Genomic DNA, 22,245 nt, shown 5'->3' with positions numbered 1-22,245 from the left:
GTTGAACAAATATATTTCAAGGAAGACACAATACATGAAAGTCACAGATGAAGTAAACAGAGTAAGACGTGTGTACACTTTAACAGTTAAATCATAACTGAGTCCAAGTCTAGCGGCCACTGGCTGGCTGGCCGCTTAGGTGGCACTGCTGCTGCATGGCTGGCAGACAGCGCCACATGTAGAGGAAGGGCGTAACTGTGTAGCGGAACTTTGAAAGATCGGCGAGTCATAACACTTTTCCCCCCTTTGAATTTTTTGCACAGGTCTTGATGGAAGTGGCCTGTAGACTGCTTACGTCCATAGTGTTGTTTGACTGGCCATAAAGTCTCGAGGAGGAGGCTTCCCGTACAGATGGAAGTGTCCCCAATGATAACGGGTCGAGATGACAGGAGATGTGGGGGTCAAATCTGCGGCAGCCCCATGCACCAATCTGCCCGTTGCGGCAAGTCTGGTTGTTATAACAGGAGACATGGGCGATGTGGCCGCATCCGTAAGAGAAGGAGGTGAGTAGAGTTGCTCCGACAGATGTGGTCATCAGGTAACTGCATGGGCACGTCTCCTGGTGGCATCAGTTCTTGTGCTGGCACCTATACGATGGTGAGAGGACTGCGTTGTGAGTAATGAGAGAGTCCAGTATCCCGAGCATCAGGTAGAGATGAAGGTGGTGTAGATGCATCCAAAACATGTGTTGCCGGCACACGAGGCTGAAGCTGGTCCGAATGACGCACTGAACACCCGTGTCTGTCTGGATTTCATACAGCCATCAGCCACGGTGTCGTAAGATGCGGCCAGGACTCCATTTTGGCCACCTTCCATATACCCGTACTCATACAAGGTCATCGGTGGTGAACCGGCCAAGTGAAGGCACCCGCGGCCATGAGGTGGAAGGCCACGGAAGATGAAGTAGCGTGCGGTGCTGTTGGCCATGTAAGAGATCAGCCGGGCTGTGGTCGCCCATGGGGGTGAAATGGTAAGAAGCCAGAAATTGGAGAAGCGCATCATCAGCAGCAGAAGAAGTCAGGAGTTTCCTCATCTGAGCCTTAAATGTGCAGACCAGTCGTTCACCCTCAACATTTGACTGTGGATGGAACAGAGGGCCATGACATGCATGACGCTGTGACGGGCACAAAAATCCACAAAACTGGTTCACCCTCACCGTTTGACTGTGGATGGAATGGAGGGCCATGACATGCATGACGCTGTGACGGGCACAAAAATCCGCAAAATCAGAAGAGGCAAATTGCGGACCATTATCAGTAACAAGAGTAGAGGGAAGGACTTCCAAAGAGAAAATGCAAGCTAGAGCATTGGCGGTTGCTGCGTTGGTAGGCGACATGCAACGGACAATGAAAGGAGTAGGCAACAATAACGACAAGCCAATAAGTACCTAAAAAAGGTCCTTTGAAGTCAGCATGAATATGCTCCCAGGACTTCTCAGGCAAAGGCCATGTTGACAAAGATGACTTCGGGATGGCGGATTGTCACACCCAAGGGCCGCAGGCAGTGACCATGTGTGAGATTTCAGAGTCAATGCCAGGCCAGTACACATGATAGCATGCCAGAGATTTTGTGCGAGAGACACCCCAGTGCCCTTGGTGAAGGAGGCACAAGACCGAAGCACGCAAAGACGCAGGGACCACAACACACGGCTAAGCATTTTCGATGGAAAGGAGGATAACACCATCCCTAGCCGTGGGGCAGTAACACAAAGCGTAGTAGTTCCACAACAGATCATAAGTCTTAGCGGATGGATGATCTGGCCAACCCTTCTGAATACAGCATAAAGCCAGGGAGAGGGTAGGGTCAGAACCCGTAGCAGCTGCCAGCCGGTCCCCGGTGATGGGGAACCCGTCCACAACCCACTGCTTGGCAGCATCCAGGTGGAAACACAAAAGTTTGTCCCTATTGAATTCCAGATTAGGACCCATGGGAAGGTGAGACAATGCATCAGCATTCACATGTTGAGCTGTCAGCCGGAAATGAATCTCATAATTGAAACGAGACAAGTAAAGAGCCCAACGCTGGAGACGGTGTGCAGCCTTGTCGGAAAGTGACGTAAGTAATGACGTAAATAATGGCCAAAGCTTCTTTTTCAATTTGAGAATACTTTTGTTGGGCATCCGTGAGCATTTTGGAGGCATAAGCAATGGGTTGTTCGGAACTGTCAGAAAAACAGTGCGCAAGGACTGCACCGACCCTGTATTGAGAGGCGTCCGTGGCAAGAACAAGATGTTGGCCTGTTTCAGCATAGTCTTCAATTTCTCGAAAGCCACATCGCATGACACGGACCAGTGAAAAGGCACATTTTTATGCAACAGGTGATGCAACAGCTGAGCCACTGAAGCAGCAGACAGTAAAAACTTGTGATAGTATGCTGTTTTCCCCAAGAAGGCCTGCAGTTCCTTAACAGATGTAGGGTGAGGAAGGGTATCGATCACAGCGACAGTTTGCTGAAGCAGACGAATACCATCCTGAGAGAGTTGAAACCCCAAGTATGTGATAGATGCCTGAAAAAATTTTGATTCCTGAAGATTACACTTAAGACCAGCAGTCTGTAAGACATGAAAAAGTGTGCGGAGATTTTGAAGATGTTCACCAGTGGTGGAGCCAGTGACAACAATGTCATCCTGGTAATTTATACACCCAGGGACAGTGAACAATAATTGTTCCAAGAATTGCTGAAAGAGAGCAGGGGCACTGGCAACCCTGAATGGCAATCGTTGGTATTGATAGAGGCCGAAAGGCATGTTAAGGACCAGAAACTGCCAGGAAGCAGCGTCAAGAGGAAGTTGATGATAAGCTTCTAACAGGTCAAGTTTAGAAAAATATTGGCCTTCAGCAAGTTTAGTGAACAATTCTTCAGGTTGAGGCATAGGGTAAGTGTCGATAAGGCATTGAGCATTGACAGTGGCTTTGAAATCGCCACAGAGACGAATATCACTATTTGGCTTGGCGACGACGACAGGAGAGGACCACTCACTGGAAGTGACAGGAAGCAAGACCCCTGAAGCAGTGAGATAATCCAGCTCCCATTTGACCTGGTCACAAAGGGCCACGGGAATAGGCTGAGCCTAAAAAAACATAGGCTGAGCAGTGGGTTTGGGTGTGATATGAGCTTCAAAGTCGTTTGCATGGCCTAACCCAGGAGAAAAAAGGGACGAAAATGTCATCAACAAGGAATCCAATTGAGCATAAGGAATAGCATCAGAGATGAGATTGACAGAGTCGTCTATGGAGAACCCAAAAACGTGAAAGGCATCGAAACCAAAAAGATTCTCCGCGTTACTCTGGTCGACCACAAATATGGGAACAGTGCGAACAACAGATCTGTAAGGTACCTCAGCATCAAATTGTCCCAAGAGGGAAATCGTCTGTTTATTGTAAATCTGTAATTGCCTAGTGACAAGTGACAGGATTGGAGAACCCAACTGAAAATACGTCTGAGAATTGATGATAGTGGCAGCAGAACCAGTATCCACCTGCATGCGAACATCTTGACCAAGTATTTGGACAGTGAGGAATAACTTCCCTGAAAGGGAAGTAGTACAATTGATAGACAACACAGAATCAGAATCAGCATCATGTTCATGAACATAATGTATGCGGTCGGATTTGCAAATGGAGGATACATGACCCTATTTTTTTGCATTTGTGACACATGGCCCAATGAGGACAATCTTCTCGTGAATGTTTCATATAACACTGCGGACATGAAGGAAGTTGCCGTGGGTTTTGCTGCAGTTTCTTAGAGGTTTGTTTACGGTTAGGCCGAGGCTGCAATTGGGAGCATACTGCAGCCACATCGGCCAGCAGGGACACGCCACACGCTTCGTCAACATCGCACAGAGGTTGTATTTCCCCTACGTCACCCCATGCCTTTATTTGCGCTCCAGCAGTGCGAGAAATTTCAAAAGACTGAGCGATGGATAGGACTTCATCTAGAGTTGGATTTGCCAACTGAAGGGCACATTGCTTAACTTCTTTGCCGGGCGCCGATCACATAATAGCATCCTGTACCATGGAATCGGCATAGGATTCTTTGTGAACTTCAGTAACAAATTGACATTTTCTACTGAGGATGTGATGTTACAGCAGCCCAAGCATGATAGGATTGATTCAGTTGATTTTGACAATGATAAAAGGCAACACGAGAGGCTATCACATGTGTTTGCTTTTGAAAATAGATGGACAGAAGTGAGCACATTTCAGCAAAGGACAAAGGCACAGGATCTTTCAAAGGGGCCAATTGCGACAACAACTGATACATTTGAGGTGAAATGCATGAAAGGAACAGAGACTTACATGTTTGTTCATCCGTGACATGAAATGCCAAGAAGTGCTGTCAAAGACGTTTTTCGTAATCAGACCAGTCTTCCGCCGTCTCATCGTAAGGAGGAAAAGTAGGTAGAGACAACGATGAGAGACGCCCCGCATTTGATGGCGTGATGAAATCACGAATCGCATTTGTGAGAAGCATTTGCTGTTCTATGAGACCTTGCAATAGTTGCTCTAAAGTAGCCATGGAAACATGTGGGTCAACGATGGAAAAGAAAGATCACTACCTCATTGCCAATTGTTATAACTTCAAGTTGAATAAATATATTTCAAGGAAGATGCATCAAGTAAACAGAGTAAGACGTGTGTACACTTTAACAGTCAAATCATAACTGAGTCCAAGTCTAGTGGCCACCGGCTGGCTGGGTGCTTAGGTGGTGCTGCTGCTGCTAGGCTGGCACACAGCGCCGCATGTAGAGGACGTGCATAACTGCGCAGCGGCACTTTGAAAGATCGGTGAGTCACAACAATCTCACAATGGTTTTGTTTCTCCTATCAACCATAATTTTGTTATTTGCAGTAACATCTGGCCATTCTCCAACTCAAGAAAACACATCCTTAGCTGAATTTCCAGAAAAGGGAGAGACTAAAATGGCAGTGGCTGGATGTAACCAAGAACTATGTTATTTGATTAATGCTAACTGATCACCCTTTCCCATAATTTGGTATAGTAATACCATCCTATCCAGTCTTAACTGTGCTATCTCATTAAGTGAACATTGCAGCTCCTTCCAGTGGGCAAAGCCCCATGTCCCAGACTGTCACTGAGGAAACTTTATCCCCAGTACACAACTAAGTATTACACATTATCAATCAATAATAGCTCAGATACTCACAATTATAAAACATTAATTTATACTCTCATCATGAGACATCTTGACTCAGTGCTTTACCTAGCCATAAGCCATTAACAGTGACAAGTAAAACACACTACCGCCACTGACTTGGCACACGGTGCTGTATACCATAGCAAATTACTTTGGGAACACCTTATCAGGTGTAAATGATATTCTCTGCATCAACCCAACACCGTGACATTTCAGATGGTCTAACTCCTGCATCTGTATATTAGGGGATAGGCTGTGCCACCCTGGTATCAGTCTGCTCCCTTCAAGGTAGGAGTCTGGCTGCTGCAGAAGTGAATCTAGAGGTGGTCCACCAGTAGGAAAGTGCAAAGTCCTGGGAGGAGGACTTGGTGCTAGAAGATAGTGCAGTGGTGGTGGAGGCACAGACTCACAGTGAGTGCTTGCTGACCCACATAGCTCCACTGCCCAGTGTAGTCCTCATTCAGTAGATACTACCAGACTGCAAATGTCTCTGCTAAAATTGACATGTGTTTATACTGGTTGAAAGCTTATTTGTTATGCCAACGAACTGCTCCCAGCCATGTATTGAACAACAGATCTGTAACTCAATGGTGTAGAAGCCATTTGGCATGTCCATCGATACCCCTGTCTTTCTGCTGTGTTGATGTAATTGGGGTGCTTGGTCTTGCTCAGCTCATAATGCATAAACAGCCCGGTCGCTCCAACTGGTATGCCAGTACCATGGCACCTGCCGAATGGTTATGGCTTCCACAATAACTGTGGCTGAGTCACTATTTTCCACTGTAATGTCCAAATTCCAACTGCTTGACAGACTTGAGAGAAACAAGTGAACATTGAATCTTGAATGCAAAATATAACATTATTATAAGAAAAGAGTGCTACTCACTTTAAGGGTGAAGTAAATAATATTAAACTAGTAAAAGAAGAAGAGCACTCAATAAAGATGTTGAAATAATAAATAAATAAATAATTTAATTAAGTAAACAAAAAGCATATAGATTGAGAAAAATGGAGACCTATAAGAACGTGAAGACTAAAAGAATGAAAGGTGTGGTGCACCTAAACTGCCAAGTTCAGGAGATGGCAAGTTTGTTGTATACAGAACTAAAAATGTTACTAGGTGCTCAAAGGCAACCATAGTTGCTTGGATGTAGGGACCTAAAGGAATAAAGCTACTACAACTGACTAATAGTTGCCTACATCTAGAGTTTACAAAGTAACCAAACAAAAATGGTGCTGTATTAAATGGATGAACAATGCCAATGAATAATGGGCATGATAAATATTTACAAAAATGTTTCTTACGCAGATCCTAAAGGAAATGGTCCTTGTTGATGAGGAATAAGCCAAAAAAGCCTTAAACAATTTTTTTTAAGAGGTAATGACGAACTTTACAAAAACAAGTAAACATTCAGTCTTGAATGCAAACTATAACATTATTACATGAAAAGAGTGCTACTCACATTAAAGGTGAAGTAAATAAAAATAAACTAGTAAAAGAAAGGGAGAGCACTCAAGAAAGATGTCAAAATAATAAATAAATAATTTAATTAAGAAAATAAAAAGCAGGTAGATTGAGAAAAAATGGAGACTAATAAGGAGGTGAAGAATAAAAGGATGAAAGATGTGGGTAACATTTCACTAAGGCAGAGTTATCTGTAGCCCTGTGTCTATATAGTTGACAAATGATGGTTGCAATAGTTGAAAGCATTTATCAGTTTAAAAGTTAAGAATAAAAAGCTTTTTTTTTTTGGGGGGGGGGGGGTTAATTATTCTGTGTGTAATTCTTCTATGGATGGATGCCACATGTCTTCAAGATGGGACAATGATCATAGTATGTATGAGATGTGATACCTGCATGGGACCTCCATGAGTTGGCTCCCAGTCTGGAGTAGCGAGGTGCACCATCCAGTAAGGAACATGCCACACAATGTTGTATGAGTTCATGGCTGAACTGAAGACCTTTAGAGAACTGTTTAAAATGTCATTAGTCTAATGTATGATCTGAAAGTGAATGTACAACTGGTGTTCCTTGTTACTGATGTTGTAATACAGTAAATTAATGTACAAGGGGATACATTATAAGCAGCTGTCAAATGAAAAAGTATTCTGTATTCCTTTGTAGAAAGTTAAAAGCTGTTTAGTTCATTAAATTCCAGCACCAGGACAACTGCAGCAATAATGAAGTGCATCAAGCTGCTCAAGTACAGTCCTTGTAGTAAGTTTAATTACATGTGTGGCACTTCAGAACTCCACGATAATGACAAATTTGAATGCAAACACACATATATTTAAAGGGAAACATTGCAAAGAGCTCTGCTGAAATTGTCACTCATGTTAAGTAGTACCATGACCTTACAATTTTACGTATGACATTCTTGTGAGCAAAGATGGATGTACATTCAATAGTTAAGCAGATGTATCCACTCATTGTGCTTTTTTTTCATTACTAAATACTTTGTGTTCAATGTGAGTGCTAGTATGTCATCATAATAACCAAAGAACTAAATAACAAATTTTTATGGAATCAATATGTTTGGTTAAATAGCATTTTTCAGTTCAAAAATGGTTCAAATGGTTCTAAGCACTATGGGACTTAACAGCTGAAGTCATCAGTCCCCTAAACTTAGAACTACTTAAACCTAACTAACCTAAGGACATCACACACATCCATGCCCGAGGCAGGATTTGAACCTGCGACCGTAGCAGCAGCGCGGCTCCAGACTGGAGCGCCTAGAACCGCACGGCCACCGCGACCGGCCATTTTTCAGTGATGAAAAAGGAATGAGATGAAACTGCAAACACATGAGAAATAATTTAGCAGTCAGAATAAGTGGACCAAGATGAAATGGAATGAACTTAAATGTCATGTTTAATTACACACTTCACAGAGTGTTCTGGTAACACACACGATTATCCCAAAAAATAAGGAGTAAAACTAGATACATACACAACTGGTCTTGTTTGCCAATTTTTACATTGCAACTTATTCAATGTGCACAGCAAAGTGAAGAGCATTTGTCTGTCAGCTTATGAAAAAACTTTCTCCATTGTAGTTTGATATCTATCCAGAGCCAGGGAATTCTGTGTTCAATAGTTTGTGCTTAATCATTTTTACAGTTATAATATTTAGCTTTGTGTTATAGGAATGAAATCAGGCCCTTGGTCAATATCTGACTGGAAACTGGTGCAAAATAACAAACAAGCAGAATAGACAATAGACCATAAAAAGAAAATTGATCACTAGACTCATAGAAGAAATTATTTAATTACAGATCAATGAAACATACAGTTATAAAGTGGAACTTTCTAGAATAAAGCACTCACTGGATCAGAATATCAGAGAATTAGCTTAACATTTTAATGGCCATGATATGAATTAGCATATTTTAGGTCTGGAATACAAGACTGTATGTGAATTGTTTACACTGCAGTGTCTACTGAATTAGATCATTAATATGGACTACTAGTGATGCTGTGTCCTCCAGAGATACAAGAGACAAATATAAACTGCTGAACATGAGGTTGTCTGCAACTCAGGCAGCACTAAGTTAAGGCTAATGTCCAAAGAGGGCACCATGCAGCAAGGACTATTTTATGCTTACTCCATATGTTACTCGAATGTTTGGATGTCTGTCCACCAAATGTGGATATAAGTGGACACATGGGGCCTCTCAGTCGGTATTCATCCTGTATGAACATCAGTACCAACAGTACCTCATCTGGATGGTATTTATAGTCACTGATAAGAAGAGTCAAACTGGGAATTTTATAAGTGATCGTAGTTATCATTCATTGGATTCAGGCCTGTACCACAGTTAAAGCCAGATCAGTGCAAGTGAACAGTAAGCTATTACCATGCAACATCATCATACTAAAGTTAAGTAATGTAATATTTATTTCAATAAGTTATTGAAATTTTTTGCTAATCTATGTTGCCATAGTTTTGTTTAGTTGTTGCCTGACCCTATTTGGCCCTGAGACAAGGCTGTATAGTTATTGCATGCAAGCAAACCACCCCATAAGAGCAATTACTTTTGGTGGTAGGAGTTCTTTTCCTGCCACCTATTTATGTCTGACACCAAGCACATTTTGGTAAATACAACAGACGAGATAAAAATTAAAACTGGGTATTATTACAGAGATCATAGGGTTGCTGTGAAGTCATAATATTAGAAAAGTTAAACTAAGACAGAAAAAAGGATTTCCTGTGTATGGAATTTACAGAGACCTGACAATTAGAACAAGTAAATTCTTTAAAGAAATGTGCCATAGGTTCAATTCAATCATTTGAGCAGGGAATGAAACTGATTTAGAAAATGTGTGGAAAGCTCAATGTAGAGGTGTAAGACACAATACAGTCTACCAATTCCTTGAAAATACAGATACTAAAGAGCATCAAAAAGTTAAACTTCAAGAATAGAATTATTATTTCCCTAAGAAGGACAGTGCATATGGAAGGTAACACTTACTACAGTAACTACAGAAATAAAAATCAGTAAATCCATGTTGTCTTTCTTATACATTTACGAAGAAGTGGTATACTAATAACAAATGTGTTCATAGTAAAATACATACCGTGGTTCAACAGGCAAAGGAGTCTTAAGGTACCCAGGGCCTTTACCTATTCTAGCCATTTCAGCTACTTTTCTTGAATTTGCGCCAGCAGCTATCACTGCACTCTCAAACTTAATGGGTCTAACTTCACCATCTTCTGTTTTTACCTGTAATTAAAACCAAAATTGTAGCAACAACATATAAAAAGACATTTAAGGAATTAAAAAAATGTACGTACCATAACAGTGTCAACTGTTTCATAGGTTCCTGGCTCAACACCTTCTATTAGCATGTCAGGCATTTTTCTAAATTCAAATCCAATAACCTCTCCTGTTACATATTCCACTCCTTCAGAAATTGCTTTTTTCTTGAATGCCATTAGCAAAGACCATGGGTCAAACCTGAGATGAAACCATACACACATTTGAAGATTGTTAAAGCAGTTTAAAGAAAAAATAAGACACTACTTGTAAACTTTCTAGTAAACTATTTCATAACATTAAGAAAGAATATTGTCAACATACATGTAACCCTTATAAATATACTCAGAGACTACTCTGTAATAAAATTCATAATTATGTAGTTATCATTATTAAATAAAATGGAATGATTATATAGTATTATTGGCTGTTAGACACCATCTGGGTAGTTACCACTGTGAGCCATCACAATGACAGTAATTAATGTAGTCACAGACCTAGTTTTTGGACTAGAAGGTACTCAGTAACATAGAAATTATTAATATTTTTGCTGTGCTGTTCTCTGCTACTCCTTTCTTGGTTAGTATGCGTTTTCAGAAGCAAGCACATTTCTTTACTTTTTCTTGATAACTGATTGCTCAGGGGCATAATTTTATATAAATGCTCCATTTAGCAGAACAAAATGCTCTGTCTGTAGACTCAGCTGCCTTTATCCATATCCCATGTGCCTCCTTACCTATACTCAAAATGAGCTTCCTTTCATCCTTTTTTGTATCAAAGGAAAATTCAACCAAGAAACCTAATAAATTATAAGACAGCATTTTTGGACATTGGCTTACCTTCAGGAGGCAAGATGTTTAGTACTGCCAACAGACACTTATAAAAGTAAACACACTACCCTAGATTTCAGAGCTATTGGTTCTTTCCCCAGGAGAACAGGAGGTAGTTTAGAATGGTAGAAATGGCAGGGAATGTCCCCAGTAGAAGAGGGACCCACCTGTAGTGGGATGTGGGTAGATGAGAATGAAGGGGAAGATGTCAAAGTATGTCTCTAACACCTTCCCCTTCATCTTTATCTACCCACTTAGTCATTACAGGTGGGTCCTCTTCATCCTGGGTTCTGAGTGACTGGACTTTCATTTTCAACCTTCATCAACCTTTCTCTCTCTCTCTTCTGCAAGGAAAGAACGAATAGTTCTGAAACCTAGGATAGCGTCTTCACTTTTATAAAAAGTGTCTATTGGCAGTGCTTTCATCCTTTTTCCTACACTTATTTACCCAAGCACATCTTAACATGCAAACTGGTGCAGTGGTTAGAGAAAAAGACTCGTATGTGGGAGGGGCAGAAACCACTTGTAGCAAAGCTACTCTGATTTCAAGTTTTCATGGCTTCTCTAAACCATTTCACATTATGCCAGGATGGTTCAATGAAGAAGGATATAGCTGATATTCGGCATCATTCTTTTCCAATCCAAATTTTGCCTGTCTCAAGTGATTTCAAATTCAAAATGACATTAAACTCAAACCTTCCTATTATCTTTCTTTTCCCACCTACCTTTCTTAACTGATATTGAAACTGCTTATAATGTTCCAGAGGATCAAATCCAACACACGTTTGTCTAATCTCCACCAAGACCCTCTATAGCTCTAAATAGAAATAAAGGTCACAGTAAACAATGTGATTGAATGAAAATGAAAGATGTACTAGCTTTGCTTATGATCACAATAAGTTAATTCCATAAATGTGGAGAGAAAAAGAGAAGAAATTTTAATAGTTGGAGTGTGGAACACAAACTGCTATCAGATACATGGGGAGAAAACACATAGACATTCTAAGAATATACTAAAGGCTAATATGTATAGCAGTGTTAAGAAAGAACTATAACGATACAGCCTTCCCCAAGATTCTAATGAAGAGACTGATACCGCCGTTTTTGTATGCATTCGGGTGGCTGTTGGACGAGTCAGTGCTTCCTAGGGGCTTGTATGTGTGTCTGTATATATATCATTCTGTCCAATTTGCTAAAATACTTGATATCCACTGAGAAATCATATAGAATGTTCTGGAAGGGCGTACATTATCGTGATTGTGAGGGGATTGTTGTCATTAACAAAATTATGTACAGTTGCCGAGTTAGACGTTTAATCAAGAAATTGAAGTGTTATATCTCTGGCGGCAAATATTAAGAGGCTGTAGAAATGTTGGCATAAGTGGCTGGCACCCCTAGTTCCCTTAAGTGCAGTTGATTGGTGGGTTGACACAGAGAACATCATTATCTTGAGAAATGGAATAAAAGTTATTACCAAGCAATGTATTTTCATTTGTTATCTATTTGTATGTCCTACTCTGTAATTAATATCCTTTGTAATTACATTTCTAATTACCTATCCAATTGTTAACATCACACGACTTTTCAATTTTCAGAATTTGAGGCCTTATTGGTAAATTTTACAAATGTAATCAGATGAAGCACGAGATTTGTACTGTCATTGAATGTTAGTAACCAAACCCAAATTGTAATTAATTACATAACTAAAATAATACAAGAGACATTATTGTAATTAAAGTTCAGATTGATTTTCATATTTAAAACCAGTGATGATACTATAATAATTATTTCAATTAATATTGTATTTTGTACCTTATTCAGCTGTAACATCAGTTTCTTTACATTTTGTAAATTTTAATTGTAACATCAAAATTGCACAAATTTAATAATGGGATATTTTGAAATTTATTGTTACAATTCTATATAAAGCAAAGCAGCAATGCTGGGAGTCAGTTGTTGAGTTGTTTTGTCAGTCAGTCAAAGAGAGCTGTGAAGTATGTCAGTCAGTTTACGTGATGAGTATGCAGTTCAGTTGTCAATAAATTTTGTGAAGTTGGAAACTGTTATATCCTTCCATCAAATGAACTCCAGGCAATAGAAAGTTAAATGTAATGATCCAAGCGGAACATTATAGAACAAAGAATTCCACACCAGGCACAATAAGGCTTTGATACATATATGAAGATATTGATACCTATGACCACTGGTAGTGAGCAAGGACTGCATTATCTGAATTGACCAAAGACTGCAGTGTGTTACAAACTGTGTCTGTGAATAGACATGCTTCTTGTATTGTGCTTGTCAGTAAAGTGTTTATCTACATCATTGTTCCCATCTTGTTACTGCTATTTTTGCCACCCCTAGTGAATTCTGCCAGCAAATTCAACACTGCACTTTTAACTTTATAAAGCTCTGGAAAACTGGAAAACAAACATTACAAGGCGTAAAAAAATTTTAACCAACACCTCGGAAAGAAAAGAAAAAGTCAAGCTGCAACCATGAAGTACAATTGATGTCAGTAATCTATACATTCACCTTTCAATGCAGCACATCACACTTTTCCCTACAATGGATGATTTGATGGATACTTTTGTTGTAGAAGTCTGCATTTTGATTATTCAGGAAATGTTCCAACTCAAAAATTACCTTTCCATCATTCTCAAAATGCTTAACATACAATTGTTCCCATCTGAAGTGAGAGGAAGAAGTCATTGGGTGTAATTTAAGGAGAACATGGAGGAGGGGGTAAAATTTGAAAGCCCAAAGAAGCAGAATTTGTGACTGTGCCTTGCACAGAATGAGTTAGGTCATTGGAGCATAATGATTCCCTTCCCACATCCCCAATTTTTCATCTTGGCAGCCTCCCATAACCTTATCCAGAGATTTTGGTGGTATGCTCCTGTGATGGTTTTTTTCTTGCAAACCAAATGAAGACTGGGACTTAGCCTATTTGTAGCAGTGGTGAAGCCACTCATTTCCACCTCTTGCTTTTCTCTTGTCTCAGGGACACAGCGATACACCAAGTTATCATCCACAGGTGGCTAAATAAGTAATTTGGATTTGCCTGACACAGATGCAACATTTGATCTGCTGTCTTAGTTCAGCAGTCATTGAACCAATCAAGCAGCGACTTCTGCCATCTTCAAAATTTCATGCAAGATGTTGAAAACTGGTCCATGACTAATATTTACTTTTTCCACAATCATCTCAATTGTGTACACTGGTCTTTAAGCACTTTTCTTGGAATTCACAATTCTTCACAGAGTGATTGTCTCCCACTTCATTATTTATCAGTCAGAATTCTTTGATTATATTGGAAGCAGGTGTGCTTCCTAACTATTGTCTCATTTGATGGTGTAATGTTACCATACATTCCTACCCAAGAATATTTGCTACATCCTCCCTATCAAAAAATCTTCAGTTAAGTCACAATTTTTGCTTGATATCCCATAAAATTGAACTTTTGACAATAAGATTAAATTTGTTAATGAGTCAATTGCTTATTGGAAATTGAGAGGTATTGCATCTATTCGACTACCTTGATTCCAGAACTTTCAGTATGTCATGTAAGAAAAGTGTGAGCTGGGTTTCATGAGACTGGTGTTTTCGAAATCCATGCTGGTAGATAAAGAGGTGGTAATTTTGTTTGAGATATCTTACTGTGATTGAGCTCAGGATAAGTTCTAAGATTCCACAACAACTGGCTGTCAATGATATTGGACGGTGGTTTTGTCGATCACTTCTACTACCCTTCTTGTAAACGGGTGTGACCTGTGCTTTATTCCAACTACTGGGTATGATATTTTTGTTTGAGGGATCTAAAATAGACTGTAGTTAAAAGAGGGGCTAATTCAGCTGCAAATTCATTATAGATTCTGATAGGGATTCCGTTAGGCCCTGGAGCCTTTTCCAGTTTTCATGATTTCAGCTGATGCTCAACACTCCTGACACTAACAGTTATTTCACTCATCTTTTCAGTGTTAAAAGGATTAAATTAGGGCAATTCTCCTGGGTTTTCCTTTATAAAGGATCATTTGAAAATTGAGTTAAGCATTTCAGTTTTTGCTTTGCTACCCTCAATTATGGTTCCTCTCTCATTCATGAGTGACTGGACATTAACTTTAGAGGTGTTAAAAAGCCTTTACATACAGCCAGAATTTATTTGGATTTTGTGAAAGGTCATTTGACAATATTCTGCTGCGCCAGTCATTGGAAGCTTCAAGCTTTGCTCTCTTGACAGCCAAATGCATTTTATTCAGTATTTCTCTACCTATAGCCCTATGCTTTGTTTTACACTATTATGCAGTAGTCTCTGTTTCTTTAGAAGTTTCTTTACAGTGACTGTGTATCATGGAGGAGTCCTCGTATCATGGACTGTTCTACTGAATACCTGTCTATCTAGTGCATAGTGAACTAATCTTTAAACTTTAGCCATAGTTCCTCTATATGCTCCTGTCTCGTGCTAAGAGTTTCAAGTTCCTCACTGAGATACGGCACTACTGCTGTTTTATCTATTTTACTGAACATATGAATCTTTCTACTTGTTCACCTGTCCTTTGTACAGGGTGTGGCAAATAAAAATGACCTGGAGTACAGCGTTCCAGGGTACAAAGGAGCACAGCAGAGGAAAGGAAATACAGTACTAACCTGACAATAGCAGATGTTGAAAGTGTTCAGCATCCATCTCGGCACTTTTGGACCCTGGTCAGCAAGTTGCTGAAGTCTGAACTACTTGCTCAAGATAGTTCTCAGAGAAGACTTTAATATTATTTCACAGAATGTCTTGTCAAGCCATCCACTAACAAAACTGTAATCATCCCAGTTGTTTGTTGGATGATTGAAATCTCCACCAATGATTATAGTATGGGTTGGGCTGATTTGGGGGAAGAGACCAAACAATTGAAATCTCCACCAATGATTATGGTATGGGTTGGGTTGATTTTTGTGGGAAGAGACCAAACAGCGAGGTTATTGGTCTCATCGGATTAGGGAAGGGTGGGGAAGGAAGTCAGCCATGCCTTGTCAAAGGAACCATCGCGGCATTTGCCTAAAGTGATGATTGGGAAACTTCTGTACAAGAGAACTCACCATTCTCCCTAAAGTTCTAAGTTACATTAGGAGCTGAGACTGATAGTCCATAGAAGGATCCAGTGGCAACTGTATGCCCCACACCCTTATGCTGGGTCTTGCCCAAAAAATCTCATGTACAGGTCCAATTTCTCTCTCAGAGGATTTGAGTTTCTTATTTGTTTTGCCAAGTACACCACTTCCATTTTCCATTAGCCTATCCTTTTGATATAAGCTTAATTCTTCCCCAAAATACTCACTACTGTCAACTTTAGGATTTAACCAGCTTTCCATACCTAGCATTATATGAGCTTCAATGTTTTTCAGCTTCTTAGGAGTGCTTCAAATTCTGGCACTGTGTTGCAGCAGTTAATTACTAGGATTTTAATACTCTCACCTGTGGTGGCAAGGGGGAGGTGGTATTTCTTTGGATCTTACACTGACCTCAAAGCATTATCTCTGGAGTGGATGGAGAGCTGTCTTATCTAAAAAAAACCTTGTGTGCACCTCAATACAGTCAGTTACCTGTGTATCAGCCACTGATAAGTATTGCACTGCTGACTTTGGAAAAGCCAGTCATGTTTAGTTTTTATGTCCAAAAAGGGCAGTTTACTGCAACCTCAAGTCCTTCTTGGGCATTCCATGCAACAATTCAACATATAAATGTAAAGCAGCATGTAAAGTTATTAAAACAGAGATAGCCTCTGAAAACAAGTACAACAACATTCCAATTCAACTAAACACCATAAACACACACTTTACCAGTACTAGCTCAAATAAAAATCTCACTCAAGATCCAAATAAAGCTGAAGTTAAGCTCCCAGCTCTAGATAGTAGGCCATATGACAACTACTGATCGTCTCGTGTATCCTACAGGCAAGTTAGTGAAGCAATTTCCAAACTCAGCAACTCAAAAGCAGAAGATTTGTATGGAATTTCAAATTATGTAATAAAAATTACAAGAAAGAAATTCTTCTGCTACTAACTAAAATCATCAACTGAATGCTACATGAAGGAATCTTCTCAAACTGTCTAAAACCTTCTATTGCAATACCTATCCATAAGAAAGGTGATAAAGCATCCCCTGATAACTATCGTTCCATCTCACTCAGACCAATCATATCAAAGTTATAGTATACTGTAAGTACATACAAATTAAGGAGCGCTTTGAGCAAAATCATCTTCTGATCTCCTCACAGTATGGTTTCAGACCTCATCTCTCAGTTCTCAAAAGCAGTTGGAACCATCACCACAAAAAACATGTTATTCTTTTGAGAATAACAAAGCAACAGTGCTATTTCTCAAGACTTGACAAAAGCATTTGATTCTTTCTACGTGCACATATACAGATGGCAGTAGTATTGCATACACAAGGTATAAAAGGGCAGAGCATTGGTGGAGCTGTCAATTGTAATCAGGTGAGTCATTTGAAAAGCTTTCCAATATGATGATGGTCGCATGATGGGAATTAACACACTTTGAACACAGAATGGTAATTAGAGCTAGCCAAATGAGACATTCCATTTTGGAAATCATTGGGGAATTCAATATTCTGAGAGCCACAGTGCCAAGAGTGAACCGAGAATACCAAAGCTCAGGCATTACCTCTCACCAGGCACAATGCAGTGGCTGATGGCCTCCACTTAATAACCAAGAGTAGTGGTGTTTGTATGAAGGTTTCAGTGCTAGCAGAGAAGCAACACTGTGCAAAATAATTGTGAAATCAAGGTAGGATGTATGACAAACATATCTGTTAGAACACTGCAGCGATATTTGGTGTTAAAGGTCTAAGGCAGCAGACAACTAATGTGAGTGCCTTTGCTAACTGCATGATATCACCTGCAGTGTCTCTCCTGTGTTTATGACCATACCAGTTGGACCCTAGATGATGGGAAAACTGTGGCCTGATTCCAATTGGTAAGAGCTTATGGTAGGGTTCAAGAGTGCCACAGATCCCATGAAGCCATGGACCCAAGTTGTCAGCGCCGGCCAGTGTGGCCGTGCGGTTCTAGGCGCTTCAGCCTGGAACCGTGTGACCGCTACGGTCGCAGGTTCGAATCCTGCCTCGGGCATGGATGTGTGTGATGTCCTTAGGTTAGTTAGGTTTAAGTAGTTCTAAGTTCTAGGGGACTGATGACCTCATAAGTTAAGTCCCATAGTGCTCAGAGCCATTTGAACCAACCCAAGTTGTCAACAAGGCACTGTGCAAGCTGGTGGTGGCTCCATAATGTTGAGAGCTGGGTCCTCTGGTCCAAGTGAACTGACCATTGACTGGAAATGGTAATACTAGTTACATGGAGACCATTTTCAGCCATTCATGGGGCTTCATGTTCCCAAACAATGATCGAGTTTTTATGGATGACGATGCACCATGTCACCTGGCCATAATTGTTTATAATTGATTTGAAGAACATTCTGGACAATTCGAGCAAATGATTTGGCCACTGAGATTGCCTACCATGAACCTCATCTAACACTTATGGGTCTTAATCAAGACCCATAATCGAGATCGTGCACAAAATCTTGCACAAGCAACGCTATTGCAATTATGAATGGCTACAGAGGCAGCATGGCTCATTATTTCTGCAGGGGACTTCTAGTGACTTGTTGAGTCCATGGCACATTGAGCTGCAGCCCTATGCTGAGCAAAAGGAGGTCCAACACAATAATAGGAGGTATTAGATTACTTTTGTCACCTCAGTGTAAAGGGGAAAGGTTGTTAGCAAAAGACCTTGAAAAGTTTTGACCAATTAACTTCAGATTTTCATAAAATACTCTCATAAACATTCAGGCAGACACAGGCTACATATTTTTAATATATAAACATTTTCTCTCTGAAAGTCAGCTTCAACAAGAGACCTATACACTGTTGTTGAAAAAAATAAAATGTTGTAAAGGGGCAAAGCTTGTGACCGATGAACTTGAAACTTTTAAATGATTTCTAATAAATATTCAGATGAAGAAAGCTATATATTTTTTAAACAACAATATACATGTTTCCTGATAAATCCAACTGTGTAGTATGTCCTGCTGTGAAAATGTGTGGTCTCATTTTCTTTCCCACTGCCAGTTTTAACTACAATGGCAGGACATTTAAACATTAGATATATTGTCTCCCTTATACATATTCTTTCTTCTAATATATTATTTTAAACAAAAATTGTATACATGACTATGTGCTGTTTTGTTTTCTTCCACGCAGTTGGTTTCAATAGAAAACAAAAAAGTTGTATTTATGGCTTATCGGCATTGGAAAACCAATAAAAAATCTGAATCACCTGAAACTTTGTAAGCTTACCCATTCACCAATTAAAACTATGCAGAATACTATCATTGAAACTACTATCCTCACATATGCAGTGGAAAAAGGGGTCTCTCATACCCCAAACATGATTCACCCACTCATTTTAAACAATTTCAATTCCAAGTCAAAGTTTCGTTGGTAATAACAACAAACAAAGCTCAAGCTTAGAGAGTGGGGAGAACAGGAAATGCACAGAGATTGGGGAAGGGGAATGGACATAGAGAGGGGGAAAGAGAAGCTGGAAAGAGAGAGTGGGAGGAAGAGGTGGAGAGAAGTAGGGGGAGAAGGATATGGACAGAGAGGGAGCATCAGAGGTGATGGACAGAGAGAGGCAATGGACAGAGAGATAGAGAGGAGGAGGAGGAAGAGGTGGAGATTGACAAAGAAATGAGGGAAGAGGAGATGGACAGAGGGAGAGAAGGAGATTATGCTGTATATCCAATTCTGATACATATTTAGCGACTGTACAGCAATGCTGTGTTCGCTAGTTGTATATACAGTTGAACCTTGTTTGTACATAACTCTGTTCTGTGTAATTCTTATTTGTAATTAAAGTTTTTTTGATACCAGCAAAATATAACTTAAAAATGTGTTAGTTAAACCTTATGAATATAATAGAGGGAAATATTCCACGTGGGAAAAAATATATCTAAAAACAAAGATGATGTGACCTACCAAACGAAAGCGCTGGCACGTCGATAGACACACAAACAAACACAAACATACACACAAAATTCTAGCTTTTGCAACCAACGGTTGCCTTGTCAGGAAAGAGGGAAGGAGAGGGAAAGACGAAAGGATTTGGGGGAAAAAAGGACAGGTATACACTCACACACACACACATATCCATCCACACATATACAGACACAAGCAGACATATACAGAGGCAAAGATTTTCTTGTTGAAACTCTTGTTTCTTGTTGAAACTCTTTGCCTCTGTATATGTCTGCTTGTGTCTGTATATGTGTGGATGGATTTGTGTGTGTGTGTGTGTGTGTGTGTGTGTGTGTGAGTGTATACCCGTCCTTTTTTCCCCCTAAGGTAAGTCTTTCCACTCCCGGGATTGGAATGACTCCTTACCCTCTCCCTTAAAACCCAAATCCTTTCGTCTTTCCCTCTCCTTCCCTCTTTCCTGACGAGGCAACCGTTGGTTGCGAAAGCTAGAATTTTGTGTGTATGTTTGTGTTTGTTTGTGTGTCTATCGACGTGCCAGCGCTTTCGTTTGGTAAGTCACATCATCTTTGTTTTTAGATATATTAGTTAAACCTTACATATACATAACATATTCTTATGTAATTCATTGTTATATGTAACAAATTCTGGTGAAAAATTGAGTTTTGTGTAATTGTAATGAGCAATGTTGTATGAAAAGAAGCCCTGTGATATTTTCCTTAACTTTGTTGATGTATGCAAGTACTGCGAATGGAGACAGGGAAAAAAGACATGGTTAACAAGAGTGGGTGGCATGGAAATAAATAGAATCTTGGCTCAGTTGCTTTCAATACGAGAGTTTCTTTTGTGATAACAATCAAGAAGTTAAAAGCTAACAGGTGACATTTATTGTCAAACAGTGGTACTATCATTCAGTCTCTCTCTATCAACCATGAAGAACAGAAAAAGGAAAAGTTACACTCTAGACCAGGAAGTAAAATTCATACAAGAGGTGGATGCTAATCTACACAAAACAAAATCTGAAACTGCTTCAGACTTAGGAATTGCCTATACCACACTATGTATAGTGATCAGCAAATGAAACAGTATTTTGAATGAGTTTCAAAACTGGATGCAAAAAATTAACAAACTGCTCTTTCAGCAAGAAGGGAAATGCATAGATTTGGAAAAAGGCACTTTTTACATGGTTCCAGCAAAAACAGGCTGCAGTTCTACTGATCAGTGGTGACATGCTGAAAGCAAAGGTGATGACTTAGCTTGAAGTATGAACATCACTGCTGATTTCAAGGCTTCATCAAGATGGTTACAAGGATTTAAATATTGTCATGGAATCACAGAGGAGAACAGTTTCCAGCGAATCAAAAGCTGTGGATGATGTCACTCTGCAACACTGGATTGATGAGGCTCTGCAAGGTATCTTAAGGTATCCTCAAAACATCTACAACTGTGATGAGACTCGTCTATTCTACAGCCTGCTTCCTAGTAAAACATTAGCTGAAAAGGGTGTCTCATGTTATGGAGGGAAGAAAAATAGAATCCGTGTGACAATTTTTCTCATAATGAATGCACATGGATACAACTAACTTCTCTCACTTGTGATAGGAACATCTAAGAGTGCGAGATGTTTCAAAGATGTAGAGGTGAAACCTATGGAATATGAATCCAATAAAAATTCTTGGATGACTATGATTTTAATGGAACAGTGGTTAAAAAACTGGACATCAGAATGAAAAAGAAAAGAAAAAATAGGATCCTTCTTCTTATGGATCAATGTGCACCACATCTACCCCAAGTAGTTTAGAAATTTTCCCATCAAATTGTACCAGTGTTCTACAGCTTCATGATTTGGGCATTATTGCAAATTTCAAAGAGCATTATAGAAACAGCCGGTTCAACATTTGAAAGCACTGTCTGATGCAGAAATAAAAATCTCTCCACTAACATACTATAAGCCCTGGAATTTATTTTGTCTGCCTTGTAGCTGGTGTCTTCCTTGACAATCAACAGTTGCTTCCATAAAATTGGTATCTTACTGGAAGAGATTGCTGCTGATGATGATTATAATGGTGATGATAGTGAAGTTATGTCTGGTATTGAGCTAGCTCGACTGGAGTGTGCATATTTAGAGAGTTTGTACATTTTGATAATAATCTCGCCATGTGTGTGGAACTGCAGGATGAGGAGATCATTGCTGATGTGTGCCAAAAATGCAGTGATGATCAAGAATGTTGAGTAGCTTCAAGTGACAGTGATTGAGATAAAACCTGAACCTTGAAACATATAAAATAGTGAAGTGTTAAGTGCAATCAATGTATGCAGGCATTATATCAGTGCAAAAATTTGTAGAGAAAAAGCTCAGAATTTATTAATAAATTTGCAAAATGAGGTATATACACTTAATGCACAAAAATGAAATAAACCAAATTATCTAATTTCTTTAAAGGAGGGTCAAG

The 22,245-nt window shown here is 39.7% G+C and overlaps 1 protein-coding gene across 1 annotated transcript in view; it reads right to left on the bottom strand.

Annotated features, from left to right (window-relative positions):
* Positions 1–22,245, bottom strand: part of LOC126189042 (FAD-dependent oxidoreductase domain-containing protein 1-like) — a 213,149-nt gene that overhangs the window by 123,490 nt on the left and 67,414 nt on the right. The window contains exons 4-5 of the mRNA XM_049930894.1: positions 9,958–10,120; positions 9,741–9,886 (exon numbers count right to left, since the gene is read on the bottom strand). Of these exons, the coding sequence (XP_049786851.1) occupies positions 9,741–9,886; positions 9,958–10,120 (309 nt within the window). The remainder of the gene's footprint in view (positions 1–9,740; positions 9,887–9,957; positions 10,121–22,245) is intronic.

Source organism: Schistocerca cancellata, chromosome 5 (genome assembly GCF_023864275.1).
Source record: "Schistocerca cancellata isolate TAMUIC-IGC-003103 chromosome 5, iqSchCanc2.1, whole genome shotgun sequence".
Classification (NCBI taxonomy): domain Eukaryota; kingdom Metazoa; phylum Arthropoda; class Insecta; order Orthoptera; family Acrididae; genus Schistocerca; species Schistocerca cancellata.
This window is presented reverse-complemented; position numbering and strand designations above follow the sequence as displayed.